Genomic DNA, 17,829 nt, shown 5'->3' on the forward strand with positions numbered 1-17,829 from the left:
TCAGAAATTTGCAGCACAAGCATAAACATTTCCCTTTTCCTCTGTTCACTGGGTGACCGTGGCTGGTTGATCTTGATTGATTAGAAATCCCAGATATATTCTGCTGCATTGCTTTGAACTGATCTGGCATGAAGTGTCTGGACTGGAACAGACCTGTAATCAAAATTTGCAGGAAATTTTCTGATTTCCAGATCTTAAATGATACCACCTGTTAAGGCATGACATCCACAATGTCTGATGGTAATTAGTGTGTTCCTTACAAATTCATTCTTTTCAAGTATTGACTAGAACTTTCTGGTTGGTTTCTTTTATCTTGTGTTTTATATGTCTCTTGCAAATCACAGTTATTTACAGATAAAATGCAACAGTAACCTTTCTGAATTGTCCACAGTTTATATAGGCAAAAAAATCCTGCCTATCTTCCTCCCATTTCACCCTATAGTGTCTCCCTACTCTTTTTCATGGAAGGCAACAAAGAACTTAAGAAAAAAAACACTGAGTGCTGCATTTTGCAGAGTACTGTTTTGGTGCCATCTCTGCTTATCAATAAAAATGTATGTTGCTTATCAATAAAAATTTATCCTCAAGTGGTTGTCAGTTCTCTTCTTCCCTGAGAAAGATTCTCTGGGGAAATTAAAACTCTTAATGGATTGAAGAGTACACAACATGAAGTATTTGTGTGAGCAGTTGACTTTTAAGCAGAGCTACAAAAGTTGCTTTTGAACCTGTACAGTTCAGCAAATTCACACAGCAAGATCATGGGCTTGTCCCAGCTGTGCTGTGATGATGATTGCAATAATCCTTATTTGGAGTTCAGAAAATATCAGGGGAAATGCTTGAAAACCTTAACCAAGGTCTGGCAGAAATGGGGAGGAGAATGTTATATCTATGAAGAAGATTCTTTAAACAACAGAAAAAAAAATCAAATGTCTTCTTAATATATCTTTTTTTAATTCCAGCTGCATATATGTAGAAAGAGGTGAAATTTCACCATTAAGTGACAAAGAATATTTGCTGTCGTGGATTGCAAAGTATACTTCTAATATAAATTAAAAAGGGAATGTTTTCTTAATTTACAGTAAGCCTTGACTATGAAGAACAGGAAAGAGAAAGTTTGGGGTTTTTTTCAGTAAGGGATAAAAATTTTAGATTTATAACTTCATGCAAGATTGCCAGGGCCTCAGGCAAACAAAACAGAGCATGTATCTGCTTTACAGCTGCAAAAATAATTACGATGACTATCTGTGGAGTAATCTCTAATGGATTATATTTTGTTAGCATTTCATTATGTGATGTTAAAGCCAAAATAATTCATAGAAAATGAGGAAAAAAATACTTGTTTTGAAGTATCTGTGGCCTGGACCTTTGATGTGCTCCTAGGCATTCTATTTAGAATGGGTTAATTTGTGAAAGGTCTTGGTTTGCAGGCAAGGTACTTTGCTTGTCAAGCTATTATAAGATTAAGGAGTGTAGAAATTACAGAAGTAATTTGGTTTTATTATGTAAGTACTGGACTTCTTTGTTGCTTCAAAAGTGCTAAAGCCATCTGAGGTGCTATCTAATAGTCCTTTCTCTTAGGTTATGAGGTCTTTCAGACTTGAAAAGCACTTATGCTTTATTAAGATCACTTGATTTAATTTTTTTAAACTTCAGGCTGCTTCTTTTTATATGTCTCTTAAATTTATCCAAGTGATACAATCTTCAGCAGTAATAAGAAGCTTCTTACTCATGGTCAAAGCACCTCTTTTTGTGTTGCAATAGAACTGTGGCATAGCAAATAAACTCCTCTGCACTTTCATGTGCTCTTGGCTCTGGGAACTGGATCTATGGGAGGGAGGGGTTTGTAACTTAGGGCAATTTCTGTGTCTTCTTTAATGTTCTTTAATTTGAAGAAGTGGGAAGAAAACCAAAAAAAAGTAATAATATGATCAGTGGCTCCAAGCCAGATTAAGTCTCTAAAGTATTCAGCAGAAAAAATTCTTGGACTTCAATAGAGGCAGTGTCCAGCTATCCATTTGCACTGCATGATTTATAGTGATCCATGTGTCTGGATGGCTTGAAGGTTTCTTGGGAACACAAGAAATTGTCTTTGGCTGTTAACACCGAATTCAGTACAAGCGGAACTAGAATATGTTACGTTTTCAATGTACATGAGTAATGTTTTAACACTTCCATGACCAAAAATTAATTTGAAGTGCAATTTTGGTGCATTAATATATAAGGGAATACAGTAAGGAAGATGTAAGAGAATGTGGGTTGAACTTAATAAAGTTTTGTTGAAAGGAGAAGGCAGTTTAAAGGATGGGTCCTTTGACTTACCTTTCTGAATAACAGAAAATGAGATCATTCCCCTTTTTAAAAATGTGATGTCATAGCTGAAAATAATTTCAATTTTTCCCAAGTTCATAGAAGGAAAATATCCATGAGTCTTGGCTTTTAGGAAGATAAATACTTTGATCTTAGGTGCAGCATGTTTTTTCAGGCTTTTGTACAGTAAGAAATAGGTACATTTTATTTGTTGTGTTGGTTTGTTCTTGTTTTTTGGTTTTTTTTGAATAAACTCTGTACACTAGGTCTGTTGAAGAGACCTAATTGTCCAAGAGAACATGATCATTCAAAAGAATCTTATTGTTGTAGACTTGATGACCTCCAGGGGCTCCTTCTAATCTAAATTATTCTATAGTATCTTCTTTAAATCCTATAATTCTGTTCTATTAGTTTGTATTGTTAATGTGATAGAGACATTTAATCCTTGACTATGCTCTTTCAGAGCATCACTATGTCCTCTTTCCAGGGCATCCAGAAATTTCAGTAATTGAACTGAAATATTAGAAATGTGAGTGCTTCAGTGTGGAAGGGGATTAGTAAATTCAAATGTTTGGTGAGATCTGTACTATATCTAAGTCTTTTTGACACACAAATACTCTTTGTTATTTTTGGAGTTTATGTCATTTAGCTAGAAAAGTGGCAAAATATTCTTTATTTATTGTTTTTCATTCCTGCCTACACTTCTGTATCAGTGTGGAACTTTCCAAGTTGTGTATTATATTATAACAAAAGCAGTTATGAGGAAGGTGTATATATCTCTGTCCCAGAGCAGGTGACCCATTTGCCCTCAGAGCACTTTAGAGCATGAAAGGCCTTACAGAGAGGGATGGCTCTGTGGTAGCCCTGTACATGCCAATTTGTAGGAACAACCACATTCCTTCACAGCTGACAATGAATCTCACTTCCCCTTGAAGCAGCATTAACAACCAAACCTCTGTTCACTAGTCAATGTCCGTGTATCTGGGGTCCATGGCTTGGAGGATATATATTTTTTGGGTTTTTTTGCTGCAGCTTCTTGGCATTATTTACTGTTGACACAAGATTGTTGCAGGTAGCAGGAGTGACATACAGCTCTGTAAAAATCCTGAGAGTCCTTTGGGTGCAGTGTGCTTTTCCATTACCCTACCCTTTGTTCAGTGTGGATGGAGGAGCAGCAGTGGAGGGGACTAGAATGTTCTATTTGTTATCATTTGAGTTATTTATTTTTAGATTAAACCTAATGCCACTTACTTGGCAAGGCTTAGAAATGCCATTATTCCTTTAAACCGTGTCCCTGTGTAGTGGTCTGGTGAGCACAGGATGATGTCTGTACTTTCCCAGAAAGAAAAATAATCACACAGCTATTGATAAAATCCATAGTGGATGACTGGAGGAAATTAGAGTTTCCTAGGCCTGGGCTTGGCCAAATGATGAAAAAGAACAAATTCTGATAGCGAAGCTACAATAAAAATGTTTCTTTGTTTGCAAAGGTGGTAATTGACAAAAAGTGCAAAATCGACTTCTAAATAAAGGATGTGGTCCTGGTTTAGGCTAAGTGACAGCTACCAGAGATCAGGAAAGGTTTTTAATATTTTTTCTTTAAAAAGACACAAGCCAAATTGCAAAGATGAGTTTGGCTAAGGCTGGGCAAATGTTTAGTGGTTTGTAATGTCATCAAAGAACTTGGAATTTTATTGGGTCATTGAGTTTTGCCCTAAATTCAGGGTTGGGTACAATTTGTAGACTAACTAATCTGTTTGTTAATATAAAATACAGTGACAATGGGCAACATTAAAGGCCAATGCAAAACACTTTGCTGTACTATTGGTATATTATTGAGTAATTTTTTGCTTCATTGCTTTTATTCTTTCAGTTCTACGGGATGACTTCAGACAAAACCCCTCAGATGTCATGGTAGCTGTGGGGGAACCTGCAGTGATGGAGTGCCAGCCCCCAAGAGGTCACCCAGAGCCAACTATATCATGGAAGAAAGACGGGACCCCTCTGGATGACAAAGATGAGAGAATTACAGTAAGCATAAAAAGGTTTTTTTCCAAACAACACAAGAATCAACTAATCCAAATTAATTTCTTGTCTCTTGAGCCTGTGGGCATCTCTGGCTGTGCTGTCCTTTCCAGGATGTGTCCTCTCCTTGCTTCACAGGCAAGGGCTAGTTTGCATTTAGCTTGGAATGTAACCTCTCATCTCCTAGCACTTCATTGCAGGGTATGCATTTGTTTGTTAAAGAGGCCTATGCAAAACCTATATTCTTCTCTTCCTTAGAAGAATTAGAAGCTTGTGGAAATGAAATTCGTTGTACTCATCACTGTCCTATAATTTCCATACCTTTCATCCACCTACAAATTTTTGCAGTCTGTAATATCTGCTTTTGGTTGGAAAGAGAAACTACAAGTAGTCTCGGTGAGATCTTTTGTAATTCTGCTGAAAATAGCAGATGTAGGAAAGTTGTGTGTTGTACTAGAAAGTATTTAAAGGGTTTGGGGATATAGACACATTTCTTTAGAGAGATAATGGCTTATCCCACCATCTTACATAAATCTGTTTTTTCATTAGAGGTGTTGTCATACTCATTTGTATCTGTAACTTGCTGAATACAATGCATGACTATTCCAGAGTATGGATAAAGCAGCTTCTCAAATCATAAAACTATCCTTTTGAAACAGTGAGCTGATGAACCTAAACATCTTGCAGAAATGGCAGTGAAAAATGGAGTTCAAAAGTCATTTATTTGCTGCCAATGTGGTGATAGGAGAAGCATCTTTCCACATGAAAGAAACTATCATCTGAAAGCACACACTGTCCTGTTGGTACTGGAAGGATTTCTAATGTAAAGCAGGATTAGAGGCACATACCATTTACATGCCTCAATCACATCAAAATGAGGGAAATGTTTAATGGAAGTACTCTCAGACCCCAGCAACATAAGTATAAAATTACCATTTTGGTTTGAGATTGAAATTGCCTGTTATTCCATTTATTTTTTACTAACACAAAGCCCAGGCATTCTGCAGTTGTGGCATATGCATACATTTAAATTTTTAAGTACCCTTCCCAACCCATACTGATTGCTGGCTATTAACTCCATTCCTCCAATCATACTTGCTAAGAACTTGCAATTTCGTTTTCAAATCTCCTTCCAACCGTGACAAGTCAATTGACCTGAGATAAAGAGAAGATTCCAGTGCTACCTATGCTGTTCTTTTTTCCTCCAGGAAGAGCTTTCTAAACTTGCATTTTTTATTGCTGTAGTTTATTCTTGCAGGGGATTTTCAGGTGTTGCCTATTAAGTACATTTCTTTTGTTAGAGATGAAAACTGTTCCAGCTGCCAGAACAAAGACATACCCAGAACAAGGGTAGCTATCACTGACTGGCAGTGTCACCTGGAATCGTTAAAGCTTTTCTTAGGATGAAATAAAGCCCCTCAGTTTGGTTTTATTTTCTGGTGTTTGTATCAAATGCTCACCCACACACTATTCCTTCACCAATGTCATCTGGCAGAGTTATTGTTTGTTATCAAAGTCGCCTCCCAGAAACAAACAAATGAAAGTGAGTTTTGATGTAGGTGTAGATTCACACTTGTTTCAGGTGCCCAAATGAGGGTTTGTCTCCAGAGGTGTAAATTAACAGAGCTGCCACAGCCCAGTGTCATATGTGCCTGGCATTGTCCTCAGCAGCACTATTGATGTAGTGGGGGCTCCGTGACACAGGCCAGAGAGCCTGAAGCAGCATTGTAATGCAGATTTGCATCCTCTTACAGCTGTAGCAGGGTCTTGCCAAGTGGATAAATATGCATTCAGATGTAGCTCTTTACAGCTTTGCAGTAACCATCTGTATGATCTTGCTAGTGGCTGGGAGGGGAGTGGGGATTGGGACCTGGAATGGACAACTTATTGAAGGGCAGATGGGAATGAAATGCTAATTGTGAAACCTGACTTAGAATAATTCCATTTCTGTTCATTTATCTCCTTAAAGGCATTTCTATTTCAGTTTGGCAACAGGAATGAAAAAAAAAAACCTAGAAGAGTACAAAAGCTGAAATAAGGATGAAATTACGGGGTTTAAGTGACAGGTTTCTTTTTTTTTTTTTCTCTTTATAATTGTCTATTTTTAAAATGAGCACCTACCTTCATGTGGTGGCAAAATTTTGATTGACTCAGTGGCAGTAAATTTCCATAATACAACTTGTATTGTAAAGGAAAGTGTGACTTTCCTCTTTTTAAGCCATGAAATTAGCAGATCAGGAAATGTCAACCTATGTGTCTTGGTGTTCAATGCATATGTAATACCAGTGGGCATTTAATTAATGAAAAAGCTTCAGCGGCTCCACTTCTAAAGCATTTCCAGTTGTTTTCATTCTTATAGGTTTCTTGATCTTTGACTCATTACAATTTTAAGAGTTCTGTAAGTGTCAAAGGCTGCGTGAAGCACATTGTATTAATGCTTTCCTTTCTGGCAAGAGATTTAAAATAAACATTAAGACTGTACTTTTTCTGAATAAGGCATGATGCTTGACATCTTTTTTGATTCGTATCTATACTTGCTTTAAGGAGATGGTATCTCCATGAAGCAGCCTTATTTTTAATATATGGAAGCATTTTTTTTCCTCTGCAATGGCAGTGTCATTTATGAATCAGAAAAACTGGACTTTTCAGAATGAGTTCCAAGAGTGCCAGAAAAACAGAGCTGGAAGCTCTGTTCCTGACTGAGAGGTTGAAGCAAAAGATGTAGATAAATACGATCTTAAGTTAAGGCATGACCTCCTCAGGAATGCAATAAAAAGAAAATATTATTTTGTCCTGGGTGGAGTTAAGGAAATCAATGCGTTTATGTAGGTGAGATAATAAAAATAAGTCTTTTCATATTTTTGGTCCATTTGTGGGGCAAATAAATGTGCTATGAAGAGAAAAAACTGTATATGTATTTTAGGTTATAAACTAGGGAATGGAACAAATAGGAAATGAAAGTTAAGGGTGAGGGCAGAGCTATCTGTGAAGGGGTTTATGGAAGCACACATTTTATTTGAGCACAACTCTCCCAGTGGTGCCCAGTTTTAGAGACTTGTGTAGGCTCTTCAGTGCACAAAGGTCTGCTGGGTGCCCCTGATGAAGAATCATCACCAAAGTATTTTTTCTCTCTACTCTTGAGTGTGTTGTCTATATTTTCTGAGTGCATTGAGGGTCAACATGATTTTCCTCATGTGCGTTCTGTAGACCATGGTATGAAAGCAAATGCTTGACGTGTCTAATCCCTCTCCAAGTGAAGCTGGAGCAGTCTTACCTGAGAATCAGACACTTAACTGTTTTCTAATTCAATAAATTAAGCTAAAGGTATCATGAGGACAGAGAAGAACTAATATGATTCCATGCTCACCTAGGTAATTTTTCTCACCTAGTTAATTCTTAATGTGGAATCAGGAATCGCTCCTGTAATAAGGGGTGCCTCAGCTTAGTCCAGTGAATAGCTCTAATTTCTCACTGCAAACACTATAAAGCTCAAATGTATTTTTCCACTTTCTTACATGATCCATCTGCACTAGGAGAGGCTGTGGGACACTCCTCTTGGAGCTGAGACTTGGTGGAGAAGGAAGGTGCAAGGTGTTGTCCATGAGAGAGAAGGGAGCGCAGCAGGGTGTGGAAGTTCCTGGTTCTGTTTCCAGCCCTTCTGGTGTTTACACATTTGGCAGTGGTGAAGTTCATAGACCCACCCATTGCTTGGAGCAAGGATCTAGGCCAGGGCTCCAGGCTGCCAGGTATCCTCCCCAGGAACAGCCCTGCTCCCAGCCCCATCAGTCTAGCCATCTCTTTTGCATGGCAGCACAGCATCATTAGGACATGGCCACGTGTGTCACCTTGGTGCCAAAAGCTGTGAGTTTGCATTCCCTCGGGCTGGGGAGGAAGTGCAATCAGTGGAGTTTCTGCTGACTGCTGTAATCACTGGGTTTGGCCTTTCCAAATGTATTTTGTCTGGATGAAGTTGGCAGAGTGTCAGTGGCTGCGAGTGCCATGAGCAATGACTTGCTCAGGCACTCTCAGTAATCACAGTCAGTGTTGGTTGCTTGTCAGCCTGTGAATTCAGTGCCTCCATTCACTCTCTTTTCACCCTGTACCCCAGAAATGTTCCACTGCTTTCCAAATGGTGTTCTCACTGCCTTCTAACACACATCCTACCAAATTTTCACCTCATTCCCCAGCCATTTCCTCCATCCCACAACGTGTGCTTGCATCCACCCAGCCTGTCTGGCTCTGTCACCTGATTAGTGATATCTGCTTGTGTGGAGGTAACAATTTGGAGGCTCAGATAAGCAAACCCTCCTGCAGCATGCTGTGAAGCCAAGGCATTCTTCCCAGGCCTTGCTGTAGCTGGAAATGGCTGGTGAGCTGTGATTTGTGATGGCTGTGGCGGTGCCTGCCTGTGTCAGGTTTGCTCAGAGCCTCCCTCGAGGAGCTGCGTTGCTGCTCTGTCTGCTCTGTGAATCCCAAATGCAGCTGTCTCTCTGTAAGATGCTGTCATCAGGAATCTAGCCAAGATGGTGGGGCCTTTGAGCGTGTCTTTAGGCAAAAACTGGCAATAATTACAAACTCTCGGGAGCACAGAGCGTTCAAAGAGGGTTTTGTGGCTCTTCCAGGGCAACCTCCGTGTGCTTTTGGATCTATCAATTTGTCTTATGTTTTAGCAGCAATGCCTGCATAATTGACTAACCTCAGTGAAATCAGGATGCAGTCAGAGTGCCTGTAATTATCAGTGCTTTCCCAGTGGGAGAAGTTGTACATATCTTGCAAAAGCTCCAGACCAAGCTGATGCTTGAGCCAGGTATGGAGGTCAGGATTTCACAGCTGAGTCTGTTCCTGCCCCATGCTCACTGGTAGCCCCTGCTTCAGAAAGCCTCCTAATTGTTCACATCAAGTCATGGTATAGGTGGTAGAATAAAAAAGCTATGCATACTGAACATGAAATTTTAATAGGTAAAATCTTTTACATATACATGAAAAAGGATGCTGGTACCTTAGAAAGAAATCCTTTGTAATTGAACACAAAAAGCAAAGCCTTTGCATTGAAACTTCCATGCAGCACTGTGATTGCAATTTCCCCCTCTTTCGTATTAACTCTTATCTCTCATTTATCCTGAATCATCCTCATTTGATTTTTAAAAGAAAAAGCTTGAAAAGCCATTTATCTTTCCTTGTTCAAGTTTCTTAGCTTTAAAGATCAAAGTTAGAAGATGAATAATGCATACAGGTTTTCATTCCTTTTTTGTGTGGCTGTCTTGTGACATCAACAGTTTTGAATGACTTACACTCTTATTTTAGATGAGTTGCAACTTAAATTTTCAATTCCCATCTCCTTTCCCGGCCCTTAAATAGTACATCACAATTGTGCAGCATTTATTGGACCTTACACAATGCTATTTTTACATGAGTGTGTGATGAAAATGTTTTTCAAAATGTGAAAACAAAGCCTTCTGATCTTCTGTTGTGACAGGAAAACCTCCTTAATGGTACCTTCCACCAGAAGATGCTTCATGTGCTTTCCCCATTTTTTTTGTTAATGAATTGTCAAAGAGAGCTGCTTTCATTCTTCTTGGTGGGACCAGTCACTGCCTCATCGTGCTTTGGCAAGTTTAAAACTACATAGGTGGATCCCAACGTGACCTTGATCATGAGAAAAAAGGAAGTGGAAGAAATTGCTAGGACTGTCAGCTAAAAAGGAAAAGAGAAAGTGTTGTTAGTATTGGAGGGTACAGTGGAAAGCCCAGAAATTAATTCCCTCTTTAGGAAGGGGTCTTTCTTTCTAAAGTTAAGTTGCAGGAAAAAATTGCAATGCAGACGTGAATCAAGAGAAATTAAAAAAAAATGATTGAATTTGTTGGGGCATTTTGTGTGGAGTAACAGTCTTAACCCATTACTACAGCAATGCTCCTGACAGAAACCATACTGTTGTGGTGCCACTCCAAATTAATTCAAGATGTTTATCCTTATTTCTTTCTTCTCCATTTCTCTTTATTTTGTTTCTTTGTTTTTGTTTTTTTTCAGGCCTCCTCTCTTTTTCATTGATTTATTGATCATTAATCTCTTAACACCTTCATTTCCCCAAATTAGGTATTTTAGATAAACAGCAGAAGAATGCACACCCCTGTAAAGGCTGTAATTCTAATGGCAATATTGTGTCTGCTGTGCAGAGCTGCATGAGAGATCATGGCCTGGGTGCACAGCACTCCAAGCCATGGGGGTGAGGGGAAGGCAGGGAGCAAGGACTTACAGTTCAGGGTTTTATTTCATTTTAATTGTTTTTCTTTTTTGGGGCAGATTAAAGGGCAAGAAGCAATTTCCTATAGGCCCCGAGAGGGTTAGAAAGAGAAGTGTATTTTTTGTTCTGATTCCCAATATGTGCTGCCTCCCAGCAATTTCCTTTCTTCCAAGTCCTTTTTCTTACTCCCTGGGAGCTTTGGCTTCCCACTCTACCTCTCATTTTACTTCATCTCCTGATCCCTACAATGGTGGCTTCCTCAAGGATCAAGAGTAGTTTTGGTTAATGATTTATATTTCTTCTGCTCTTAATATTATTTCCACAGGTGACGCAGCTGGAGCAGCTGTGAGTTAACTTGGCACCCCAAGAGGGAAAAAAATGTAAAAAATTGTAAAAAACAATTTGTAACCACACAGCTGTCCCAGAGGATAGTGAGAATTCCTCTAAAACCTTCTGTTTCTTCTCCTTGTTTTTCCCAAAATGTGACACCCTTGTTCTGTGCTCACGCTTAAAGCTCTGTTTCAGAATCCCTGTTGCTCCTGCTGAAATCTTTTGGCTCTCCGGATTCCAGAAATCTTTGAAGATGTTTCTTCTGGACCACCTCTCCCTTCTTTTCCGTGCCAAGTGCTTGTGCTGTCTCCTGCCTTATCATGAGGACACTTTTCCCATTTTTGCCCTCACTTCTCTCTGCATGCCTGCCTCTTCCCCTGCTGTGTCTAAACCACTCATGTTTCCACATCTGCACAACCCCTCTCTGTTAAGACAAAAGGTTCTCAGGGTATATTCTGCTACTCTTTTCAGTGGTCCATTAGTCTTTGATTATCATTTGTCACATTGTTTTATGTATTGTTTGTCGGGGTTTTGGCTGAGCTGTAAAAAACATTACCTCTGCAGAGGACCACACTCACCTTGGAAGGTTGTAGAAAATCTGATTAATAGCCTGGGCTAAAATATCACACAGACTTTTATTTCTGTATCTATTTTTCTCTTTCTCTTCTTCCATCTTACTTGGAGTCTGACCATCCTCACTTCATTTTTCAGACTCGGCCCTTTGAAACAAAACTTCCCATCTCTAACACATCCACAAGCAGTCTGCAGCCCTGACCACAGCTGCCAAGAGTGAGGGCTCGAATTCCACACATTGGTGTGGACTGGAAATCCTGACCTATTTACAAGGCTCTCCCCTGGCAGCCTGCGTTTCGGGTTTGCCGTTGTGAGGAGCGTGGCTGTGCAGATGTTGTGGGGCAGATGTGGGCTGTGGCTGGCTGTGGCAGCCATGTGGCAGTGGTTAAGGTGGCGCCGAGCCCAGGCTAACGAGCCGTGCTGCGGGACGGCACCGCGCGGGGCTGCCACGGCCACACGGCCCCCCTGGCACTGCGGGCAGAAGGAGCTTGATGTCTCCATCCGTGTGCCAGACCAAGGCAAACAGCCTGAAAATGCCCATGCGGATGTTCCCTGCTTTGCAGCTCTTTCAGAATCACAGAATCACTAGGTTGGAAGAGACCTTGAAGATCATCGGGTCCAACCCATGCCCCAACACCTCAACTAAACCATGGCACTGAGTGCTGCATCCACTCTATTTTTGAACATATCCAGAGATGGTCACTCCAGCACCTCCCCAGGCAGACAATTCCTCATCACTCTTCAATTCCTTCATCAATCTTTCTGCAAAAAACTTTTCCCAAACATCCAATCTAAATTTCCCTTGGCACAGCTTAAGACTGTGTTCCCCTCGTCCTGTCAGTTGCTGCCTGGAGAAAGAGACCAACCCCACCCGAATATAACCACGTTTCAGGAAGTTGTAGAGGGTGATAAGGTCACCTCTGAGTCTCCTTTTCTCCAGGCTAAATACCCCCAGCTCACTCAGTAGTTCCTTGTAGGGCTTGTGCTCCAACTCCCTCACCAGCCTTGTCCTCTGGAAGCATCATCTGTCCCAAATGCTTCTTTGAGGTGCTTTCTCCATTTGCTGTAAGAAAATGGTGAGGAAAAAGCCCACCAGTCTCAACGTCATGCTCAATACCCAGCATTGTTCTAATTGGTTTAAATGGCTCATTATTAACCCTGAATCTTCTGTGCTGCATAGGGTAAACCATGACACTTGATGTGATATGTCTTCCCAGCAGACGTCTCCAAAGGGTAATGTTGGTCTCTGGAATTAGAGAAAAAGGAAAGAGTGTCATAATGCAGGGCAAAAGGTGGCTCAGTATCAAACATCTGTGGGCTGAGGAGAACGCCAGGGTCTGTTGGCTTGTGCTGGCTATCACAGCAGCTAGATTTTGCATTTGGGACCAAACTGACCTCCTGTGTTCCCAAGGGCATGCTTGGTAGTAGTGTCATCCACTGTGTGAGGTTATCAGATTTATGGATGGTGTTCACACTAACCAAAAGTACTGGAATTAAAACTCATCATAATTCAGTGTTAGATTAAAAGGCTTCCTATGGTCATTGATCTGCTGGCATTTTAAAACCAGTTATTGCTGATCATATTTGACCCCAGAGCTGTAAGATTATCTAGACTATCTGTTCCTTTTGGTTTTTTCACAACTTTCAAAAATGTTCTTTTGCATCAGTGAAATCCTTTGCTCCAGCTATTTTTGCCTTCTTAACACTTAAAAAATTCAGCATTAGACATGCATAACTATGGTTTCTCAGTATTGTTTCAGCCAGCAGTAGTGAGAAGTACTTCTTTAATGTGAAATAAGGGTGTCTTTTTCTATGGTCAGCTTTATTTTAGACCGATTTCAGCTTTCCATTGTGAAAGTGAAGCAAAAAAGAATGGGGCTCTTTTGCAGATACTCTGTGGACTTAGAGGAATTTGAAAACTTCTCATTGAGTGAAAATTCTCTCCGGATTTCTTTTGTCCCTAGTCATGAACTGATGACCTAGATAGTAAAAGAAAATAAATGCCTGCAGCAAATAGAGTATGTGTTAGATCTCTGAGTTTTGGGACGTTTACAGGCCTAGATATTAGACTATCTGGATTTTCTTGTTAAAATGGCTTATTGAGAGTTTTGAACCTCTGGGACCATGTGAAATTATAGAAATGGTGTCTGGGAAGCTTCTCCCTAAAAAATAATAAAAAGCCAGGTGGTTGTTATCTCAGACTAGGTTACTTGAGCTATCCAGGGTGTGTAGGACTTTATGATTTGGATAGTTAGGAGCAAAGGTGATTTATTATGCTGAGAAAGTAAATTCTTTGTTTTGTTTGGCTGACAGTCTCGTTGTTGGGGTTTTTTTGGATGAATAAGAGAGATGAAAAAAGGATGTGGGAGGGAAATTATTTCTTCATTCATTTTATTCTGCTAATGAAAAAGAAACATTTTTGTTTGGTTAGTTTTTCTAAGCAGTCAGGAAAGGAGCCTTTGCTTATATTACAGACAATAAAGATGAAGACTGGGCTTAGAAAGCTAATTCTTCCCTTCCCCTCCCTCCATCAGCTGCAGGGAAGTCTTAAATGTAGAGTGTGGGCATCCTCCTCTAAATCAAAAACCCATTTCTGGAAACACTGTTTTCCCCAGCCCCTTTGTGAGTGCTGTGCCTTCCCTCATTCCTCCTCAGGAACAAAAACAATGAGTGGGAAAGTGATATTAAAAAACATTAGGCTTTTATGAGTCTGACACACTGAACATCAGGACTCCAGTGGGAATTGGGCAGCCTGTGTACAGGCAGAAAAAGTGTTTGGAGTAGATTCCATTGGACATGGGACTTAGTATCCCTAAAGATCAAATGTGCAAAACAAATTTTCTGCCTTCCGAGGCTCTTTCACGCAGCCTCCTGGACATCTCAGTCTTTTTGGGTTTTTTTTCTATTTTTAGGTACATTTTATGCTCTTATACAGGGATATTTCCATTTGTAAATCATGTTTTAATAAACAGATACCCTGCAGAAATCAATGTATTATTTGTGGCCAGTCTGTACAGTGAAGTGAAGGAACCCAGCTCCTCATTGTGTTTGCTCCTTTCCAAACAGTGAAACCTTCTTCATTTTGGGGGATGGGAGAGAGAAAAAAAAAAGGTACATTTTTGTTCTTGAAAGTCTCCAGTCGACCTTATAAATTTGATTGTACTTGGCATTTTTGATATTCCTACTTGCTTGCACACCACAGCAGCCACATGTTGTCACTTAAAATCTAAATATCGGATAACTGCTAACTGAGACTTTATTGTGTATCATGCTTATTTTAGGAATTACTTCTGTAAAGTAAAAATGACACTAACTCTAAAAGCATGTGTAATAAAACCTCAACAATCTGTGTGCTGAGTTTGCACATATTATGTTCTCATAATCAAAAGAAAAATGTAGAATAAAAATAGTAGAGAAGAACAGTGCCCGTTTCTGGAGCCTTGAACAGCTGTAAGTGATTAGAGCTTCTTGTTTGGTTTGCTTTGATTTTTTGGTCTACTTTTTGAAAGTTCTGTCAACTTCACTTTTGCTTATTTCACTTTGTTTGGATAGTTTTGCCTTACTGAGTTTCCTGTGATGCTTCTGGTTATATGAAAAGTCTAGTCCAAATCACAGCACTTCAAAAATAATAATTTCTCAGTTCTTGGGTTTCCTCAACCCAACAGAGTACTTCTCTCTCTCCAGGTAATAATATACTCACAATTACTTACTGCCAAGTTCAGATATTCACCACGTGCAGGAGTGAGGGATTCACACACACATTGCAGGGTGTTATTCCAGACTCCTGTGTAGTGTTATGCAGGGCCAAGTCTGCCTGCTAGAGGTTGTCCTCCTTAAAATGGAAAAGAAAAAAAACAAATTTGCTTTCTTTCTTAATCTAGCTGTAGGATAATTCTTGCTCGTACTCATGCTGCACTGAGCAATTAATTGATTATTTTTTCCTTCTTAAAAATCATTATCTAACAAGAATCTCTTTGGCATATGGTCACATGGAGATTGTTCCTTTGTTTAAAGTGTGGGTGGTTAGTTACACTTGGATCTATTTATACTCATCTTGTTTTTCCTCACTCAGCAGCTTTGCTTTTGCCTCTGTCTGCTGCTGTTGTCAGTTGTCTGCTTGCCTCTGCTTGGCCTCCTGGTTCTGGCTGCACAGGGGAGAATAAATTACACAGACAGAAGAGGGGTAAAAGTGAGTAAATTTGAGAGTAAATAAACCCCAAAAATTTAGCATGGAAAATAATGCTGTTAAAAAATTAATGCAAGAGAAAGTGAAACGCTTTCCTTGTTCTACTGACACATGGAATATACTGAATTTTGAAACTAGCCATGGAGATATCTCTGCTTGAGTAATTTATCCTCCCTCACAAAATATGAAATATTTGGTTTCCTGAACAAAAGGATGATGAATCAAGATCTCTTAACTGTAAGTTTTGCATCATTGTATTCCAGAGTGTCTGTGCCATTCAGAATGTCAGGTTTTTGAAAGGGAAAGATGTTGACATGATGGCTCAGACTAAACTCCAGCACACCTCACATTTCAAGCTCTGCACATCTTGCTCTCCCCATTCATTTTGAAATCATTTGTCTCTTAGGACTTCTTTGAGCAGTGGTGTTCAGTTTGAGCATTTCTCTTGGAGTAAGACTTAAAGAAAATCAAGAAGGGGAAAAAATAAAATTGCTTATTCAGGGTAAAGTGTTACCACAGAAGCTGCAGGTACCAGACTGAAGTAATTTCATGGTTCATTGCAGGTATTCCAGAAATGAGTGTTTGTGCTCTCTGGCAGACTTGCACACTGAATAGAGTCACAGAAGATCTGTTTTGCCATGAGACTGTACAGTCATTCCATGGTGATTTCTAGAACTGTGCTGCAAAACATTTTCCTACAGAGAAAATTACTGTGCAGTAAATGAAAGATGGCCTTGAGGAAGAGAGTCTGCAAGCTAAGCAGAGCAGATTGCTGCTGCAGTCTTCCTCTGTGATTCTGGGCAAGCCTTGAAGTTGTTCAGTTCTTGTTACTCAGCATTTCATGAGTTGTGGACCTGAATTCATTCATACATGTAAAGCAGCCTGATGCTTGCAACAAGTGTGTGTTGTGCCACTTTGCAAAGTGTGAAGTGTTACTGCATCCTAAATCATAAATAGGTTCTTATTTGTAGACAAAACAGTAGAATCATATCCTCACTTTCATATTCAGGCCATGCTCCACTCCAGGTGTTTGTGATTCTATAACACTTGCAGGATCTAGCCCAGCTACAATAACTTAGAGATTTTCTGTGATTATAGAGAAAACATCTCTATCATTTAACTGTATGCTGAAGCATTACAGTGGTTTTGAAATTATTGTCCCTTGTATTCAAGGATCTTGGGGGTTTGTAATAATTTAGGAATGTCTACAGAGCAGGTACTACAGAGCATGATGAGAACTCCTGGGAAATCTGCGTGGTTAGCATGTTTCACTAAAATGGACTTTGCACACATCCTGAACTCTCAGGGTGGAATTCTGGCATTACTGAAATCAGTGTGAGTTTTACCACTGTATTTCCTGAGACTAATACTTTCCAGGCAAGTATACAGTATAAATTATAGCAAGAGAAGAGGCTTCTTTTTGAAGTGCTAAATGAGTTAACATTCTTCACACTTTTGTTGCTAATGTTACTGCTTCACTTTTTATTGGCTTGTTTGTCCTTAAGATACTTAAGGTATTCCAGCTTTTTGGACATATTGCATGTTGATTCTCAGTTTTTGTTCCAATGAGACTTTCTGCTAAAAAGATTCCCCTGTTTTGCCTGTATCCTTTGCATTGTCATTTTTTGAATATTAGAAATTACCTGACTGGTGGTGACAACTGTTACTCTGCTTTTGTCACTGATAATCTAAGGCTTTGGTATTGTAAGAGGTCATCTTGGTGTTGTAAGAGGTCATCTGCTGTATCTGTAATTCTTGAGGTTAATAAAGGTAGGTAGATGTAATGGGTTTTTCAATGGGAGGAGGAACCTTAACTTTAGCAATCTGAACCTTTTAAGTAGGACATGGGAAATAATTTCTAAAATACACAAAATTTATAGTAGCTGGAGCAACCAGAATAAATTAAATTGCAAGCCTGCTGTGGTAATTATTTCCAATTCAAAAAGAGATGTGATCTTTAAAAATGTTATCTTTTACTATCTCATGTGGTAGTGAACTCTGTTCTCCCTACTTTAACCATCTAACAAAGACCATTTTTTCTACTGCTATGAATAGCAAGTTCAAGAAAAAGGCAGTTCTTCATCTTTGTAGCATGTACATTTCTCAGAGTGCAGTGTCAGTTTTACCGTGCTGCCCTGAAAATGAGTCTCAGATTCACCTGGAAGGA

The 17,829-nt window shown here is 39.6% G+C and overlaps 1 protein-coding gene across 4 annotated transcripts in view; it reads left to right on the forward strand.

The window, feature by feature from the left end:
- Positions 1-17,829, forward strand: part of ROBO1 (roundabout guidance receptor 1) — a 680,236-nt gene that overhangs the window by 562,130 nt on the left and 100,277 nt on the right. For all 4 annotated transcript variants that reach the window (XM_054270279.1, XM_054270278.1, XM_054270280.1 and 1 more), the window contains one exon: positions 4,181-4,338. In XM_054270279.1, the coding sequence (XP_054126254.1) occupies positions 4,181-4,338 (158 nt within the window). The remainder of the gene's footprint in view (positions 1-4,180; positions 4,339-17,829) is intronic.

Source organism: Melozone crissalis, unplaced genomic scaffold (genome assembly GCF_028551555.1).
Source record: "Melozone crissalis strain CALT ecotype California unplaced genomic scaffold, PUWL_Pcris_2 ptg000009l_1, whole genome shotgun sequence".
In the NCBI taxonomy this organism is placed as follows: domain Eukaryota; kingdom Metazoa; phylum Chordata; class Aves; order Passeriformes; family Passerellidae; genus Melozone; species Melozone crissalis.